Source organism: Caretta caretta, chromosome 1, assembly GCF_965140235.1.
Source record: "Caretta caretta isolate rCarCar2 chromosome 1, rCarCar1.hap1, whole genome shotgun sequence".
NCBI lineage: Eukaryota > Metazoa > Chordata > Testudines > Cheloniidae > Caretta > Caretta caretta.
This window is the reverse complement of record NC_134206.1, coordinates 57,941,941-57,960,418: the sequence shown is the minus strand read 5'-3', so window position 1 is coordinate 57,960,418 and position 18,478 is coordinate 57,941,941. Positions and strand designations below refer to the sequence as shown.

Below are 18,478 nucleotides of genomic sequence, written 5' to 3'. Positions count from 1 at the left end.
ATATTGCCTGGACTTCCAAAAATAATCCTTTTCTGGACACAAGTTACCCTGCTCAAGTGTACATATCAAACATACCGAGTAATAAAGAGCAATGTGGTCTAAAAGTAACTGACAAAACCCCACCATCTAATTTAAAAAGTATTGTAACTAAGAATGCCCAGTGGATTGATTTTTCTTTATCTGGGGCTAGTTCGTAACCCATTCTGCAGGCCTGCACGGGGAAGTACGGTGCCCCTTTACTCCACTGCATTGTCTACCTGCATTGTATGACAGGGGAAGCAGCTTCAGCAGAGCCACTGCACCAGCAACTTCAGGTGGGCTCGCAAGGGTGGGGAGTGGACTGAGCTTTGGCTCCGCCTCCCTATAAGCCAGGCAGAACAGCTGCACTTGGGGTGATACACTGTCCTGCCTCAGCTTCCCGGCACATTGTGGAACACTGGAATAATACGCTTCCCTTTCCATGGGGCTCATGGCAAAGTCCTCTATTATCCTCCTGTAAAGAGTGAGCCATATTCACCAATGTATAGATATCACACACTTTATTTCCTTCCCTGATAAGGAAAAAGAAAAGAAGGTAAAACTCTTCCATATACCCTCTGTAAAGCATATGGATTTTTCTGAACAAACTAAATGACTCATTTGTTTGTTATAAGCTGTTTGTTGCATCAAAGAATGCTGCTGCTTATCTAGTCTCCACAGTTTGTGAATTAATCTGTGAACATGAAACTGATGAAATCAAATAGAGGAAACATTTTCGGAATATAGTATAGGTAAAATTTTACCAGCACCTGAAATGTTTAATCCAAGGTAAAATCATATATGCAGTCTCAACACCCAGAAGCAAATACATCCCTGGAGCCAGTCAGGTCTGTTTAAATTGTGAAATAGACATTTTTAGAGGGATGTGGGGAGGAGGGAAGGAAAGGCAGAGGGCATTTATCATAACCCTCTCCTGAGGCACAGATAAAGCAGCAAGTTCTCATTCAGATTTAATACCTTAAGTAGACAGATTGCATTATTAATACTTTTCCATATAAGTAAAAATTTGTTGCTAAGAGTCTTGACATATGAGAAACAATCTGCTACAGATATAAATGAAACTCTGAACTTTGATGATACTTGGAGATTGAAGGGTGAACAGGGCTGTGGAATCAGGTCTTAAAGCCAACTTGATTATTTCACTGCTTGCTTGCTTCAGGCAGTTAAAGGATTCCAGCGGGATAAAAACATTTTTATTTTGAGGAGGGAATAAAAGAAAAAGATCTGCACGCCACTTTGTTATAAAATATATTGTTTATTATTGTATGCAGTGTAATAATATGGCAAATGGTTTGAGTACTTTTATATACTTCATTATGTAAATTATTTTCCTCCTCTTAAGAAAGGATCAGCCTGAAATACAATGTCCTACAACAAAATTTACATGTGATCTACAAAGATGAACAGTTGATTGCGTCTCTGCAAAAACAATAATGCTGCTTACACTCACAATTTAAAATCTCTCAATTAATGGGGTTAATGAAGTGGTCTTATCTTCATCTAATCTTCTTTCTAGTATTTGATTTTTCACGATGCATTTGCTTAAGTCCTAACCAAGACTGCCACAATAAAAGTCCAGGTATCACTACCCATATGCCATTAAAAAATACCAGGTAGACCCACAGATAAAGCCAGTTACTGGTGTTTAGGTTAGGACTTCCAATGAGCCAGTCTGGGCAGAACGTCATCCAACCACCATATAATTCACAAACACACAATGTAATCTGTATGAAATGCCTGTAAAGAGGAAGAAGAACAAACAATTAGGCAACTGCAATAAAAATTAGTGTTGTCCAGAAAACCAATTGTTTCACACATAATTTTCAATGTTTTGAAATGTATTTTAGTTCTGATGCAGAACAAAAACGAGACCTTTGAAGTTTTTTTCCCCAAAACAATCATGAAACCCACCCCAGAATAGCCAATAGTCTGGTGATTAGGGGACTCAGCTGGAACATGGGAGACACAAATTCAAGTCCTTGTTCCGAATTAGGTAGAGCAGGGACATGAACCTGGATCTCATCTCAGGTGAGTATCTTTTTCTGGAGTCTTTCTCCCCTGTTTTGACCAAAAATTCCATCCTAGACCTGAGAAACATTCTTTCTGAAATTTTTGTCAAACCCTATGTTTTTCCAAGAAATATTTTGGTGTCAACAAAACAGCAGTTTTCATTGAAAAAAATTGTCAACAAACTTTTGGCCACTTTATGCTAGCACTTATATAATGCTTCACATTATAGAGATAGGGACCAAATATCTCAAAGAACCTCCAGTTACAGGTAACTAACCTCCATTTCTTCTTCGAGTGCTCGTCGCTATGCCCATGCCATGTGTGAGTGATTATTGCAATCCTTCTGTTTGCCAGACAGAGTCAGTCAAAGCACCAATATACTTTTTAACCTGTACAACTTAACCAGATAATTTTTTTGGTCTGCTAATCATTACAAGCAACGTTTACATTAAACTCACAGAGTTTACTAAGCCACCATCAGTGGATGAAATATGCTTAATCTACCAGTGCTGCTTAGGCCCCAGCTTCTAGCTATACTAAAGAACCACATTTAGATTCCATACAAAATAAAACTTTTTAACATGCCCTGGTAACAAGGTTCTCAACACTGTTGAATTTGTCGTGTAGACAGGACTGACTGTCTGGCAAACAGAAGTTTTGCAATAGTGCTATACCTAATTCAAGGTGCTTGTGTGTATATAAATATACATGAACCCATTATTTATTTTCTTATCCAAATAACTTTCAATCTGAGAAGACTCTAAGAAGAAAACGGAGGTTACTTACCTGTACCTGGAGGTTCTTCAAGATGTGTGATCCTTACCTGTATTCCACATGGGGGTAAGCATGCACTCCATGTGCCTGAGATGGGAAAATTGGCAAATAGCTTTCATTGGTCCACACCTGCGCCCTGGTCTTCCTTGTGCTCAGTATCAAAAGTATAAGGGGAGGTGCAGACTGACCATTTCTCAAGTTCAGGAGTGGGCAAACTTTTTCGCCCTAGGGCCACATTGGGTACAGAAATTGTATGGAGGGCCAGGTAGGGAAGGCTGGGGGAGGCTATGCCTCCCAAAACAGCGAGGTGTGGCCTGGCCCCTGCCCCCATTCCAGCCCCCTGGAACTCCCACCCCCATCTAACCCCCCCTGCTCCCCACCCCTGACTGCCCCCTGGGACTCCTGCATCCTATCCAAACACCCCTGCTCTCTGCCTCCTGACCATCCCCCCGGGATGTCTGTTCCCTATCCAATCCCCCCTGCTCCCCAGTGCCTGACCACCCCCAGGACCCCTGCCCCTATCCAATCTCCCCTGCTCCCCACCCCCAGACCGCCCCCCCTCGGTCCCCCCAGGCCCCTATCCAACCTTCCCTGCTCTCCCCGCCCCACGTTACCTGTGGGGTGAGGGAAAGGGAGGCTCAGTCCTTTCCCTGTGCGTTTCCCCTGCTCATTTGGCTGCTCTCCCTGGCAGTCGGGCAGGGCTCGCTCCCTGCCTGGGCTTGGCTGCTGTGGACAGGGGCCAAGCATGCTGGAGGTGGAGGGGGGCCTTGGCTTGCTCTTCCCCTGTTTCCGGCAGCAGGGCCCAGGCCCCTTGACCCCCCCCCCCACAACTCCTCCTGCTCCTCGCCTCCCCCAACGCCGAACTCCCCCTGGCCGTGGAGCACCAGGTCTGGCCGCGCTACGGCCGTGCCACCCAGCTGGAGCTGCAGCCACGCTGTCCAGGTGCAGGGGGAACGGTGACTGTGAGGAGGGAGGGAGGGAGCAGAAGGGGAGGGGCCAGGGGTAGCCTTCTCCCCGCTCACCACGCTGCCGGGAAGTTGGGCTGGCTCCTCTGCAAGCCTGTCCTGACCCTGCTCCCTGGCAGGAGCTTGGGGGCCAGAGGGAAGGGTCCTGTGGGCCGGATGTGGCCCGCGGGCTGTAGTTTGTCCCCCTCTGCTCTAGTTCCTTCTTTACCACAAATCCAGATGTGATGTGAAGCAGATGGGATGGAGGGCAGGTAGTGGAATACAAACAGATCAGGACCAAACACCTGTAACTGGAGGTTCGAAATAAGTAACCTCCATTTCTTCTTCTGCAAGTGCTGGTCCCTATGCGTATTCCACATGTGGCTGACTATGACTGGTAAGCAGTATTTGAACAGGAGGGAGGTGCAGGAATGTGGGCAGTACAGAGCTCTGTAATATCACTGTCCCAGTGGTTGCATCTGTGGAAGAGGCTTGGATTAAAGTGTAATCCTTTGTGAAGGTGTGGATGGAACGCCTGGTAGGCGCCCTACAAATGTCCAGTATAGGTACTTCTCAAAGGGATGCCATTGAGGTTGCCTGTGGTCTAGTGGAAAGGGCCCTCATCCCATCTGGGGGAGGAAGCTGGACTAACTGATAGCGAAGATGATGCAGCCAAAGATCCACTTAGACAGCTTTTGAGCAGATAACGTTTGTTCCCATCATCACTCTGCTACAGGGATGAATAAGTCCAGGTGTTCTTCTAATTGGTTCTGTTCTTTGTAGGTAAAACCTAAAGCTCGTCTGACATGGAGGGGTAAAAAAAAAAAAAAAGCCTCCTCTCCTCATTGGAAGCATCGGGTTTTGGAAAGAATACCGGTAAGTGAATTGATCGATTGATGTGAAAGTCGGAGATTACACCTCTGGGGTGAATTCTGGGCGAATGCAAAAGGAAACCTTTTCCTTATGGAATATGGTGTGTAGCGGGTTGGCCACGAGCGCTGCCAGTTCATTCACCTTCCTGTCTGACGTGACAGCGACAGGGAAGGCGACCTTCACAGACAGATGGAACATTGAGCACATAGCCAAGGGTTCAAAGGGTGTTCTGTAATTAGTAAGAGAACGAGATTGAGGTCCCATTGTGGCGTTGCATTACTGGCGGGAAGGTTCTAGAGAGACCCTTCAGGAATCTGGTTCTTATCAGGTGAGTAAAACTAAACTAGTCCTTTACCAGAGGGTGGATGGCACTGATAGCTGCTAGGTGGACCTGAAGCAAGCTGATAGAAAGGCTCGATGTCTTGAGAGTGATAAGGTAGTCTGGAATAGCAGGAACACCTGCTGTGTCTGGAAAGAACTGGTTCGGTTGCATCCAGATAGAGAAATGCCTCCATGCAGCTAGATATATCTTCTGGTAGTGTCTTTTCTGGCATGGTTGAGAAGAGCTTGAATGACCTCTGAACATGAACACTTTAGATTTGACGCCCATCCAAATACCAGGCTATGAGGTCCATAGAGTCTGGATTGGAATGTCTTATCCCACTGTTCTCCTGAGTTAGCAGAAGTGGGAAGGATTGAATGCTGATGGGAGAGTGGGTTGACACTCTGAGGAGGTTCAGAACCAAACCAAATTTGTCTGGGCCACTTGGGTGCAATAAAAAAGAGTTATGTTTTCTCATGGCAAATTTTCCCCAGAACCTGAGGAGCAGTGGAATGGGAGAAAAGGCATACCTCAGATGTTCTGTTCATGATAGAAGTCCTGAGCTGGTACTACTCTGGAGAGGAATAGGTTGTTCTTCTGGGAAGTGAACAGGTCCCAGGATGGCATTCCTCATTGAGTGAAGGTTTCATTTAGGACTGAATTGTGAATCTCCCACTCGTGGTCTGTGGAGCAGTGTCTGCCGAGATTGTCTGCCAGAGAATTTTGTGCACTGGGGAAGTACATCACTGTGCCCCTTAGCCTAATGAGAGGCCGGAAACAATGAGTCCTTAGACTTTACAGACCTGGCCTCTGCTCCAGAGATAGTGCTCAGAGGGAAGCTGCTTGTAGATTGAGGCCGATGTACAGGAGGATCCTCCCAGCCTGGATCTCACTGGGGTCTCCTGGCTTTCTCCATGAGCTGCATCCTCAGCTGAAGCTCTCCTCCCTTTTGGGTTTGGGTAGGGAAGGAGCAGCAGAAGCTGAACTTGGCAGAGATGCGAGCCTCCCCAAGCAATAAAGACAGCGTGGATAGTTATTGCTGGCAGAGAAGGAACGTGGGCCAGAGATACGGTTCTTAAACCCCAGAACTCTGGGCACAGACCTTCTCCTGGGGGTAGAGAGGGGAGCGGGAAGGGTCCCTGAGATGGGGAAAAACTACTCTATAGTAACTAAAAAGCTACTAGAAAAGCACTAAAAACAGTAAAATTCTAAGAACTATTTACAATATGTTTACAGGTAAGATGATAAAGCTGCTTTGGACCCAGAGGATTCCAACTCAGCCCATGTGGTGGTGGGAAGGAACTGTGGAGGCCGTCAGGCCACACCTCACCTTACCTCATACCCTGGGTACTGAGCATGAGGAATGCCAGGGTACAGGAGTGGACCAACGGACACTACTTGCCAATTCTCCAGTCTCAGGAGCATGAAGTGCACGTGTACCCACATGTGGAATACACACAGGGACCAGCACCAGTTTCTGTGCTTGAAGACTCCAACGAGGGAAACGAAGAAAAACAAGACTGCACATACTCCAAACCAAAGTATAGTGAAACTAACTGACCTAGGTACCCATGCAGGAGGGGACAGTATTTGGAAATACTGGGTTTCCCTTCAAAAAGCAGATAGTCTCATCTTAGAACAGGGATCACTGACTTTCAGGCTACTATTAGCAGGTAGCTCCAAGGAACAGCTATGAATGGAGACACCGATAATATCAAGTAAGAACATAACTACCCACCCTTCATCTTTGTAGCTTAAGTTTTGGCACCTTCCTCTAGCTGTGCCCAGGTGGGACTAAAAGTAATCTCTTTTAAGACAGTACATTGTTTAAATGACACTATAATTAGGATCTCTTGATTGATCCGGGAGTCACAATTGCTGCCTGCATGTTCCTAGGGGTGAAAGATCCTCTGCTCTCAAGGAGGTATCAGGTGGAGATAGCTGTCCTGCAACCATCTCAAATCAGCAAAAGGGACTCATCTAGGGGCTGCAGGCTCTACCCTTGCAGGTGCTAAAGCATTGGAGTGGAGGCTCAGGTTATATAAAGTTAGTAGAACATGGTTGCCTACTGTTACAATTGTCCTTGAAATACTCGCTAGAAACAGATTAAGCAACTTCTTGCACAGCACACAAAGATGCACAGTCAAATGTCATCTCTCATAATATTCTCCTGTGTCCCAGACTTCTGCAGCTTGAAGGCAGCCCAATAGCCCAAGTGTTACTTCAGATCCTAGTTTTCTACAATACACAATTTTTCCCAGCCAACATACTGATGCAAGAATCTATTCTATTCATGTACTTTGCACCAAGTAATTGTTGGATTTCTAACAGGACTTACCTGTAGTACTTATCTTTGATAATAGCATAAATGAGGATCAGAGCTAGAAGGCCATCCAAAACAACAGTTAGTATTTCCAGAGACACAATGGTTGGATCAGAATAAAGCCACCTTGCATCTGCTCTTCCATATTCTTTCCCTAAAAAATTTAACATAACAGTTAATTCTATTACCGGTATAATCAATTCAAGAAGATAACTCCTTAGTCTGGGAGAACAGACAATATTGCTCCCCTGCACTGATGGAAGATTATGCGTAACATTTTCAAAAGCACCTAAGCACCCAATGGACTTAGGTGACTAAAAATTTTACTTTATGAAATGATGTTTGAGGTGAGCATCCAAGTGTTTCAGAAATGAGATTACCACTGTTTGTTTGCTCAAGTGATGGATTATATAGATTTCTTTCAAAGGAAATTTTTCCCTGAACGTAGGCGTCCATGTTCATCAGGTAACTTCTATAGAGGAAAAAAACCACACCGAAATCTAGAAAAAGACTTTTCTTGTGCTGTCTTTATTCCTAAAGTACACATGAGGAAAATGAAAAAGCTTGTTAACCACTGGGGATAATTGTGGTTAGACAAATCCTGAAGATTTGTTTCTAGAACTCAGCTATTTCCCCCAACACCTTAAAATTAGTTTTATATTTTACAGCGCTCCAGCCAAATTCTGATTTCAGTTACACCTGCAGCCGTACTAGCTATATTAAATGAGGGAAGAATTGGACTCCTTTTCTAGTTTACATCCATAAGGAATCAACATTTAAATAAGACAGTAACTGCAAATGGACTGCACACATTTGTCTACAGAGCCAGAGCCAGTTACCATAATTGACAGAGAAATAATTTCCCCTAGAGTTGAAAGGGCAGATTCTCTTATACTATGGTGATGAAGGCCACAGAAATACCTAGGTGGATAGATGCAGAAGTTTCTAATTAAAAAACTGTCCTAATGGAAAAGATATTCAATAAATAGGATTCAATATTTAATGATATAACACACTGGCATCATGGAGGGAACAGAACAATCTTTAAAGAAACAAAAGTCAAGTAAGTCAAGCTGTCCTTGAGTGACAGTCTGTATTGAGTTAGAATGACAGAACAGTTCACTAATGCTGTTTGATATACAAGTTTGTGTTAGTTTCTGCAGTGCAAAGACAATTATTCAGTTTTATCAGTTCATGCTATAGTATGTTTATTAACAATATGGACTGGTGTCTGCAAAAATAGCATTGCGAAGACACAACCATATTTGGGATTGTTTTGAAGTATAGTACAGATGCCCCAAGCATAAAGGGTTTTGAAAAGAAAATTGGCATAGTCCTGTCTGTCTCACCCTGACTCCCATTCTAAGCCATGCATTTTGGGTGCACAAAGATGACAGGATCAGGCCGCTTATCAAAACAAAAGATTAAAAACAGAAGTTGTCATTTTGTTCTGTAGCCCTATTATGATATAAGGGTCACAGATGCTGCATTTTAACTAACAAGACTTCTTTACAGTAAGAACAAATATCAAGAAAATTAGATACATTAAGTTCCCAAAATGTCAGCTTTAGACTTCATCACAGAGGGAGCGGATGTGAAATCAGAATGATGTTGCTCTCTTCATTAAATTAACAAGCAATGAATCAGCCTAAACATTAGTCTCTTCAAGATGCTGCTCCAGCAGTGTGTTTTTAGCCACTCATATGTCATCACAAGCAGCATAAACTTACTGCAGAGGAAACTCAGAGGCTATGGTATAATCACATTAGACCTTAGTAATGCTGGTTTTTCCTCCTTACTTTCTCAAAGGCAGAGTGGTTGCTGGGTTTTGTTTTTGGAATAGATGATTTGGACTAAAGGGGACATTCCCCCAGACCGCCATCGGGGCATAAAGTAAACCAAATGTTGGATATAAACTACCAGGAGATTCTGGTTCCTCAAAGCTTTCCCTACACATAAAAATAAACAATTGTTCTTCTTTGAGTGACTGTCTATATGAAATCCACTCTTACTGTGTATATGAAATTGGATTCTTTGGCTACCAATATCTGTTGGGGCCACATATGCACCCTACGGTTCCTTGTGCCACCACACCCAATACCCCTACACCTGACAAGTACTCCTGCCATCATTAAATGAAAATGATACTTACACAGAGAGGCAAATATGTTGTCTGACTCTGCCACTGTTCCTATTAAAGACAGGTACACAAAGGGGCCCTCCTAAGGGGGGAAAACAAGGCAGAAATATGTTCTAATTTCACTGAAGCAAGACAACATTCATATTAGCACTCAGAATATGGTGTAGGACATTCTAGGAATGTCATAGATTAGATAAGGAAACTATTAATAAATATAGAAATCCGGTGTGTAAACACCTCAGCAGTGCCACATACTGGACATGCCTTTCAATGCATTTTATACAATAATCAACCAGCATGCATTCAAGTAATCCTGTAGTGCCTGAGACCCCTCTGTTTAAAGAAATAGGACCATTTCGAGCTGTAAAGCATCAACTGTAGTATTTTAGGTCTACTCTCCACACTTCTTTTCCATTTCCCTCATATGCATAAGCCCCCTAGGCAAACACATTGTGGGTGTCCAACAAATTTGACATCAGAACCAAGACATTTAAACTTGCAAATTTCAACTGGCTACAAAACCCACTTTCCCAAGATCCAGAGTCAACTATGATATAATCGTGCACTTATGTCACACCTTCAGTCAGAAAACATAAAAGTATTCCAGTATTCAGTTGGTGAGTGAAGGAAGAGAGCTCTGACAGGAGTGCAGTGGCACCAAAAGGAGGAGAGATGGTTAACTGTTAGCCAGGAATGTTTCATAGTAAGCCAGGAAAAGCTTGTAAGAAGACCAGTGATAGGGAAGTGAAAGGGAGTTGGAGAAAGGAAAGTTACAGAGCATAAGAACGTAAGAGAATCAAAGACTGTGACAGCAAAGAAAGACAAGCAGCCTCTGAAATCTCCCTGAAAATATAAAGTTGTTTTCAATTTTATCCTTGTACTAACAGCATGAAGGGTATGAACTACTACCTGACCTCACTCTAGTTACAATTTAAAAAAAGGTTACCCTATGAATAAATTCTAAGAATAATCAATTCTGGTGAGAGCTAAGTCCAGTGGTTAGGAGTAGTACCAATGTATTTATATAAAAAGCTCTGGAGTTGCGGGGGATCATACCGATGACTACAAGAACAGGGAACGCCATGTCAGCCCCTCTGGAGAGAACACCAATAAGAGACAAGAGGGAACAGTTCTGTCAAATGTGGCACTGGGCAAAGTTCCAGGTTGGCAGCCCTGCGGGATGAAGGTGTTTATTTCTGCTCAGAGCAGTACAGTCCAGGCACCAGAAGAGCAGGCTTCATTGCAGAGCTGTACCAGCATGCTGCAACCCTGTTCTGGAAGGATCACCTCTAGATAGCATAGGATAGTTCATTTATCTTCAATTATCTGATGAGGTGTTCATCTTTGTGATATCTGTCCACTAGGAACTGCAGTGAGACCAACAGTTCATTCTACAGTCGGAAGGCACTGAACAACCTTCACGTGAGAACACCTTTAGGGAATTACAACCTGGGCTGGATTAAAGAAGGTTTTCTAGAGGTGAAAGAGTTCCTCATTAGGACTGTTTGACACAAACAAACAAAAAAACATAAACACACATGGTTGCATCCTGGCAGATTTGGAAAAACGTACTGGATTTGTAACTCAGCCATGACAACGATGCACAATTTTCCATTCTGGGCCCTGGCCCCACCCTGACCTCCCAACCACTTTGCTCAGTATTCTTCCATCCTCTTGCAAGGAATGAGGAGCAGGGGGTTGGACTAGATGACCTCCTGAGGTCCCTTCCAACCCTGATATTCTATGACACACAGTAGAGAGAGGCACAACTGCATCAGCAACTGTTCTTCATCCACCTGCTGCAAAGACAGAAAGGCAGGAAGAGAAAGTCACAGGGGCTGGCAAAAGAACAGGACATCACCATATCTAAGGCAAAGCAGCACTCTCGGACTCTCCATGCCCAATCTTCAGTCCATCCATATTGAACATAATAAGTAGGAAAGCAGCAAAGAGAAACCCGTGTACCCAACAGCAAAGACAAAAAACACAACATGTACAATATGGCTGAATTACTATTGAAAAAGCACAAAACTCTCATCATTCCACTCTCAGCTTTAACACAGGAGGGTTTGAGGGTTTTTTTTTTTTTTTGCATAATTTGATTATATTTCAAATCTATCATTAAGTATGTTTTTGACGGACTCTCAGATAAGGTGCTCAGGTACTACAGTGATGGAGGCCATATAAATTCCTAGATTAGATTGTTTAGTTTAGTCTTTATGATGAGAAATCCTGTCAGTAAAGTTCACAGACCTGGTCTTTAATTTCTGATGACATGGTAAAGCACCCCTCGACCTGAGGTTCCTATTCTCAGGGACCCCTGTTTTTTAAACACAATTCTGTGCAGCAGCTGCATCTTCATTAGCAAAACTGAACAAGAACACAGAATAAACTGTATTTTAAAAAAGGAATCCAGAAAAACAGAGGGATAGGGTTGTAAGCGTTTTAAAGCAGATATTGGGCCAATTGCAAAAACTGATCAAGCAAATTGTTCTACTTAAAATGAAGCATTATTAGTCCCTTGTGCATATATTAGTAACCTATATCCCTGCCCCCCTAATATTTTTAAAACCCCCTTGGCTAAATATTTTTTTCTAATGATATGTTAGTGACATATTAGTATTGCTAAGTCACATAAGCCACACAAAACTCAAGCAGTAATAAAATTATGAGACCGGAAAAGGACAATAGTAGAATGGTTGGCTCACTGCTGGTACATCCCCTTGTTGATGGTTGCTCCAGTCCTGTGGTGATCTGCCTCTTCTCGCAACTTGGGCCTCTGGCCAGTTTGCATTTTAGTTCTACCCCTTCTGGGGTTATAGAGAATCCTACAATAATCCTTACAAAAGGTCTTCAGCCCTATTGTCCTCACACCCTCCTCTCAGGGTTCGCAGTTGAGCTTATCCCCATCTCAGGGGCTGTCACCTCACCAGTAGCTGGTAGGGAAACCCTGGTCACCCCGCTACAGTGGTTTCCAGCCACTGTCTGTTCCGTCGAGCGACTCCCTTCTGCTGCCTCCCTGGACTTCTTCCTACCGTAGCCTGTCAGCAGGTCTCTTTCACAGCCTCTCTAAGTTCACCCTTTTTTCAGAGCCAGGACTCGCAAGGATCTCCCATAGAATCCCCTAATAAATCCCACTCCAAAAGTACAAACAAACCAACTTCTGCCCTCCTCAGGCTTGGCCTTTCATGTCTCAAATTTCCCTTGCTCTGTTCCTCCATTGAACATCTGCCAGGTCTCTCTCACCTGCCACACCTTACCCTTTTATCAGGGTTGCACACCACTGCAGCCTGCTCTACCTCCCATATTGCTCTGTGTCTCTCCTACCAGACTTCTCTACTTAGGGAAGGAGCCCAGGGCCAACTTTCTCCCTGGGCTTCATCCTTTACCCTCCTAACTTCTCCACTCTCTAGTTCCAGAGAGTTTCTCCCTACAGCCCCCTTTCTTTATAGTCATCACCCAACTCCTTCTTCAGCTGGGCTTTAATTAATCCTCTAGGTGCAACAAGGTGGGTTTACTGGCCTTTGAGGCCCACATTAATCCCTTCAGAGGTAGGATGGTGTATATATCCCAACACAACAATGTCAACCCATTGCCCACTTTGTCATCAGACCTCATTAAAACAAATCTAGCCGTTTCACTTGTGGTATATTTTATTTATATGCTGCAATTGGCACTCTTGGTGAAACAAAATCAATTAAAAAATACCTGATCTCAATATTAAACTTCTAGTAACATTGAAAAATGACCTGCATTTTAAACACATGACCCTAGTGAACAGACTGATTTTCTGCTGGGAGAGATGAGGGAAGGAATTCAGGGCCTGTGCTACGATACAAGAAGACACAAGCTGCCATGATGTCATCGTTGGACATGACAGACAGACATACCATATGTCAAGGTTCCTCCCCCACTCTGAACGCTAGGGTACAGATGTGGGGACCTGCATGAAAAACCTCCTAAGCTTATCTTTACCAGCTTAGGTCAAAACTTCCCCAAGGTACAAAATATTCCACCCGTTGTCCTTGGATTGGCCGCTACCACCACCAAACTAATACTGGTTACTGGGGAAGAGCTGTTTGGACGCGTCTTTCCCCCCAAAATACTTCCCAAAACCTTGCACCCCACTTCCTGGACAAGGTTTGGTAAAAAGCCTCACCAATTTGCCTAGGTGACTACAGACCCAGACCCTTGGATCTTAAGAACAATGAACAATCCTCCCAACACTTGCACCCCCCCTTTCCTGGGAAATGTTGGATAAAAAGCCTCACCAATTTGCATAGGTGACCACAGACCCAAACCCTTGGATCTGAGAACAATGAAAAAGCATTCAGTTTTCTTACAAGAAGACTTTTAATAAAAATAGAAGTAAATAGAAATAAAGAAATCCCCCCTGTAAAATCAGGATGGTAGATATCTTACAGGGTAATTAGATTCAAAAACATAGAGAACCCCTCTAGGCAAAACCTTAAGTTACAAAAAAGATACACAGACAGAAATAGTTATTCTATTCAGCACAATTCTTTTCTCAGCCATTTAAAGAAATCATAATCTAACACATACCTAGCTAGATTACTTACTAAAAGTTCTAAGACTCCATTCCTGGTCTATCCCCGGCAGAAACCAGCATATAGACAGACACACAGACCCTTTGTTTCTCTCCCTCCTCCCAGCTTTTGAAAGTATCTTGTCTCCTCATTGGTCATTTTGGTCAGGTGCCAGCGAGGTTACCTTTAGCTTCTTAACCCTTTACAGGTGAGAGGAGCTTTCCCCTGGCCAGGAGGGATTTCAAAGGGGTTTACCCTTCCCTTTATATTTATGACACCATACAAGAAGACAGGTGGCTTCTCATAGCAGCAGTTTGCTTAAGCATCACATCAGCCAGGATCCAGGCCATATATATCAAATATTTTACTTACCATTCCTGCCAATGCATCTCACACAGTACTGTCTCCATTCGGACAAAATGGGCAAGGATGCTGATTGTGTGCCATCCAAAGATTTAATTTGCTGCAGCTGTTAAGGACTGTCACTATGTGACAGGACTGAACTGAGAAGCAGCGATCACTATGAAGACCCAATCGATCGTATTTATCTTTAGGTTTTTATTTGAATGTTGATAAGCTCAACCTCTATTGGCAGCTGATGAAACAGTCCAAGAAGGTGGAGAGGCTCTGAGGGGGCACAAGAAAGAGGAATGAGGGGAAGGGAATGAGATGATTCAAGGGATTACGAATGAAATAGGGAACCTTTCATCTGTAAGCCCTTGGTTTGACTCTAACCTGGCCAGCAAGGAAGTTATTACAAATCAGTTTGCTGTTTGGAGGTCTACAGGGAATAAGCAAGGAACCTTAATCTGTTACCTACCCCAAAAACCATCAAAAATTACACCTGCAGCAGAGGTGCCAAGCACTGAATGAGCATGAAAACTTTTGCACACATAAAAGCAGTCCTTTTAGGGAATAGGGTTCGCAGGGAAGGAATGCTCTTAGACACACCCCACGCTGCAGTGTGTCAACAGCATTACAGCAGTAACCTGGGCAGCTTTTTGCCGTCTGTGTCTTGCTAGGAGGTTCTGACCTGTCCTTTTGGACGCAGACTTTAACGGTTATCTAGGCTTTTGCTACCTCCAGACTAGACTATTGCACTGTGCTTTGTGTGGAGCTACACTTGGAAACCATTTGGAGACTGAAACAGGTTCAAAACGCAGCAGCTCACGTACTGAATGGGATATCAGACTGGGAGCATGACACCAGTGTTCCAGGATCTGTGTTGGCTGCCAATTGGCCTCTTTGTGAAGTTTAAGATGTTGGTTATGACTCACAAAGCTCTAAGTGGTGGGACTGGCCTATCCAAGGGATCGCCTCTCTCCCTCTGCTGTGCCATCACAGCTGCTATCAGGAGAGGCACTCAAGCTGAGATCTCCTTTGTTATAACAGTTGGGGAGGCTGGAAGGGTGTCTGTGAGGGCTCCAAGACTCTGGAACTTGCTCCTCACCTTGGTCCCAACAAGCCCAAATTTGATGACTTTTTGGTCATATAGCAAGAAACATCTGTTTGGGGTTTTTGAGAGGGCTGAAGATATGGTTCCTAGACAATGAAGGGATAGAAAAGAGTTTCTGTCGGTGACATAATGCGATCCTGGGATGCATAAACAGGGAAATCTCAAGTAGGGGTAGAGAGGTTATTTTACCTCTGTATTTAGCACGGGTGTGATCACTGCCGGAATAGCGTGTCCAGTTCTGGTGCCCACAATTCAAGAAGGAAGCTGATAAACTGGAGAGCGTTCAGAGAAGAGCCACAAGAAGGATTACAAAACATGCCTGATAGCAATAGACTCAAAGAACTCAATCTGTTTAGGTTAACAAAGAGATGGTTAAAGGGTGACTTGATTACAGTCTGTAAGCATCTTCATGGGGAACAAATATATAATAATAGGCTCTTCAATCTATTAGGGAAAGGTATAACATGATCCAATGGCTGGAAGTTTAAGATAGACAAATTCGAACTAGAAATAAGGCATACATTTGTAATAGTGAGAGTAATTAACCATAGGAACCATTTACCAAAGGTCATGGTGGATTCTCCATCACTGACCATTTTTAAATGTATGTATCTTCTAAAAGATATGCTCTAGGGTTTATTTTGGGAAAATTTTATGGCCTGTGTTATACAGGAGGTCAGACTAGATGATCACCATGGTCCCTTCTGGCCTTGGAATTTCTGAATCTATATTCACAACAACTGCCTCCCCAAGCAGAAATTTCTATAACCCCAAAAAAGGAGCGAGAGAGAGAGAGAGATTCTATGAAGGCCACTAGGGACTATGTTATTGCCAATCTAATTAATGAGGAAAGCAGTTAGATACCTAGAAAACATAGCCTAGATCAGGCTAGGTGGAACTCAGAGAAGACTGCCAGCTTCCACTTACTACCTCTTCCACGCAGTAGTTCAGCCCTGAGCAAAAGGAAGGAAGGGATGGGAGCCAACATCATCAGGTTGTGGGGAAGAAAGGAGAGGGGCAGAGCAGTGTCCAATCTCATGGCCCGCAGTACAGGTTGTAGGGGATCACTGAAAGACGCAGTGCAGGCTTACATAAACAAACATTCTTCTGATGTTTATGTCCCATGTGCTTGCTCATAATTTGAACCTAGTTGACAGTGATGGATAACATTCCTCAGAAATTGCTCCATCATTACAATCTGTGCATTTCCTCACCATGTCACTAGCAAATGTGAAAGGAGCGTGTTGTCATGAGATCAAAGCCACTTTCTGGAACTAGTAGGATGGCAGGTGGAGTTCTGTGAAAGCAACTGACTGTCAGCTGAAAAGTTTTCAGGATGCTTTGTTAAAGATGTGTAAAATATTGATATCAACCAAGTCTGAACTCTGTATAAAATCTGTCCACAGTATTAAATGGAGCATTGCCCTGCACATTCACAGCTTGATTTTCAAAGGTGATGAGCAACTTCAGCTCCCACTGAAGTCAGCGAGACTTTTGAAAATCAGGACATAATTATGTGCTATGGGCAAGATGCATTTGTTGAAGTGAGCCCATCACCCGTAAGATATTGCCCAGTGCTTGGATTCATGGGTCTGTCTCAGGACTTAGTGATGCAAGTCATGATGTGCTGCAGAAGCGCAAAGAAACTGATTGCATGTGTTGTGGTTGATGTCCCAGACGTGATAAAAGAGCTGAATATAACATTTTGATTTCCTGAGACAAGTGAAAGGCTGTTTGATTACAAAGGACATACGTGGTCCAAATCTCAAACACACAGTGATTTTTCCAGTGCTTGGCTGGATACAAGAACTAGTTTCACTTAAATGTTTTCAGCTACCCTCTAAATTTCAGCAAGAGTTAAGATTTCTCTGTAACATCAAGTGAAGCAGTAATCTTTCTGTGGATGAACTGGGAGAAAAACTGAGTTTTCACTAAGTTCTTCTAATCAATTAAACAAATAATTCTGACTTTGACTTGAAACTGACAGAGCAGCTACAAAGCCCTAAGAAGATGACACAGCCTACAAGTTCCACCACCACTGGGTGGTCTTAATTTTCTTGTGAAAAAAAGATTGCAGCAGGTTTTCCCCCCACACGGCTGTCCGGTACAGCTTGCCGAGTGGGCACATTGACTTGGCTTCTGAAGTATTTAAAAATGTAAAACTGATCAAATCCTACCAGAAGCCTCAGTGACTCAAGAGGCTGAGGACCTGTAAGACCAGCAGCAAACCATGATGCTTCCAAACTCTTGCCCAGGGTAGTCAGATTTATAGGGCCATGGCCACTGATAAAGTAGGAACCAGCCCTCTGACAGCTGGAGTTACTGCCTGTGTCTGCGGGCCGCTGAAATATTGAACGCCCAGTACTGAGCCGCAATAGTGCGAGGCAGCGTCTGCGCCAGGAGAGTAGTTTGCCCATGACGCGGAGACATGGGGGTGCATTTACCACGCGGGGGGCAGCTGTGTTTTGTTTCTGGGGAGGGGGAGGGGGAGAGTGCTTCTGGCAACTGCCTCAGGCTGGGTCTGGTTCATACCCGCCTGTGTTGGGCTGAGCTAGGGAAGCCGCGTCCCCCCCATTCCTCACCGCGGCGCCCCCTTTTCTGACCAGCCCCATGCCCCAGAACAGCCCCCCTTCCTCTCCCGCAGCACCGGCTCCCGCTACCCCACTGTGGGCCCGGCCATTCCCCGAGCCTTGCCCCGCGCGGGCTGCCCCCGGCCCGGGCCGCACTCACCAGCGTGCAATGCACCAGCACGTCGTAGCAGAGCCAGCCCAGCACCCAGCGATCCGCCGGCGGGCAGCGCCCGCCCAGCCTCCGGCCCAGCGCCCAGGCCAGGCCCAGCTGCAGCGCGCACACCGCCAACGAGCCCGCCGCCGCCGCGCTGAGCAGCGGGGGAGCTGCGGACCCGCGCCCGGCCATGCCGCGCTCACCACGGCAGCGGCTGCCACCCCCGGCTCCACCCCACGCGGCCGGCGGCCCAGCCCACAGAGCGGCCACCGCCAGGGCCGGGGGCGGGGCCGGGCCACCCTGCGGCAGCCCCGGGCACGCGGGGA

At 44.7% G+C, this 18,478-nt stretch overlaps 1 protein-coding gene across 1 annotated transcript; it reads right to left on the bottom strand.

Moving 5' to 3' along the window:
• Nucleotides 1–1,274: 1,274 nt before the first annotated feature.
• Nucleotides 1,275–18,376, bottom strand: EBPL (EBP like). Its single transcript, XM_048849587.2, has 4 exons — nucleotides 18,159–18,376; nucleotides 9,438–9,507; nucleotides 7,301–7,439; nucleotides 1,275–1,776 (listed from the first exon to the last, which is right to left on the bottom strand). Exons 1-4 carry the CDS (start codon nucleotides 18,342–18,344, stop codon nucleotides 1,536–1,538), a joined length of 636 nt encoding a protein of 211 aa, XP_048705544.2. The 5' UTR covers nucleotides 18,345–18,376; the 3' UTR covers nucleotides 1,275–1,535.
• Nucleotides 18,377–18,478: the final 102 nt, after the last annotated feature.

Bases quoted from the DNA above. Each gene is read 5' to 3' on its own strand.
- EBPL (XM_048849587.2), bottom strand. From the start codon at position 18,344: ATGGCCGGGCGCGGGTCCGCAGCTCCCCCGCTGCTCAGCGCGGCGGCG. The intron at 7,440-9,437 runs GTAAGTATCATT...TAAATTTTTTAG, and splicing joins CAACATATTTGCCTCTCTGT to GGAAAGAATATGGAAGAGCA. The intron at 1,777-7,300 runs GTAAGTCCTGTT...TCCTCTTTACAG, and splicing joins ATCAAAGATAAGTACTACAG to GCATTTCATACAGATTACAT.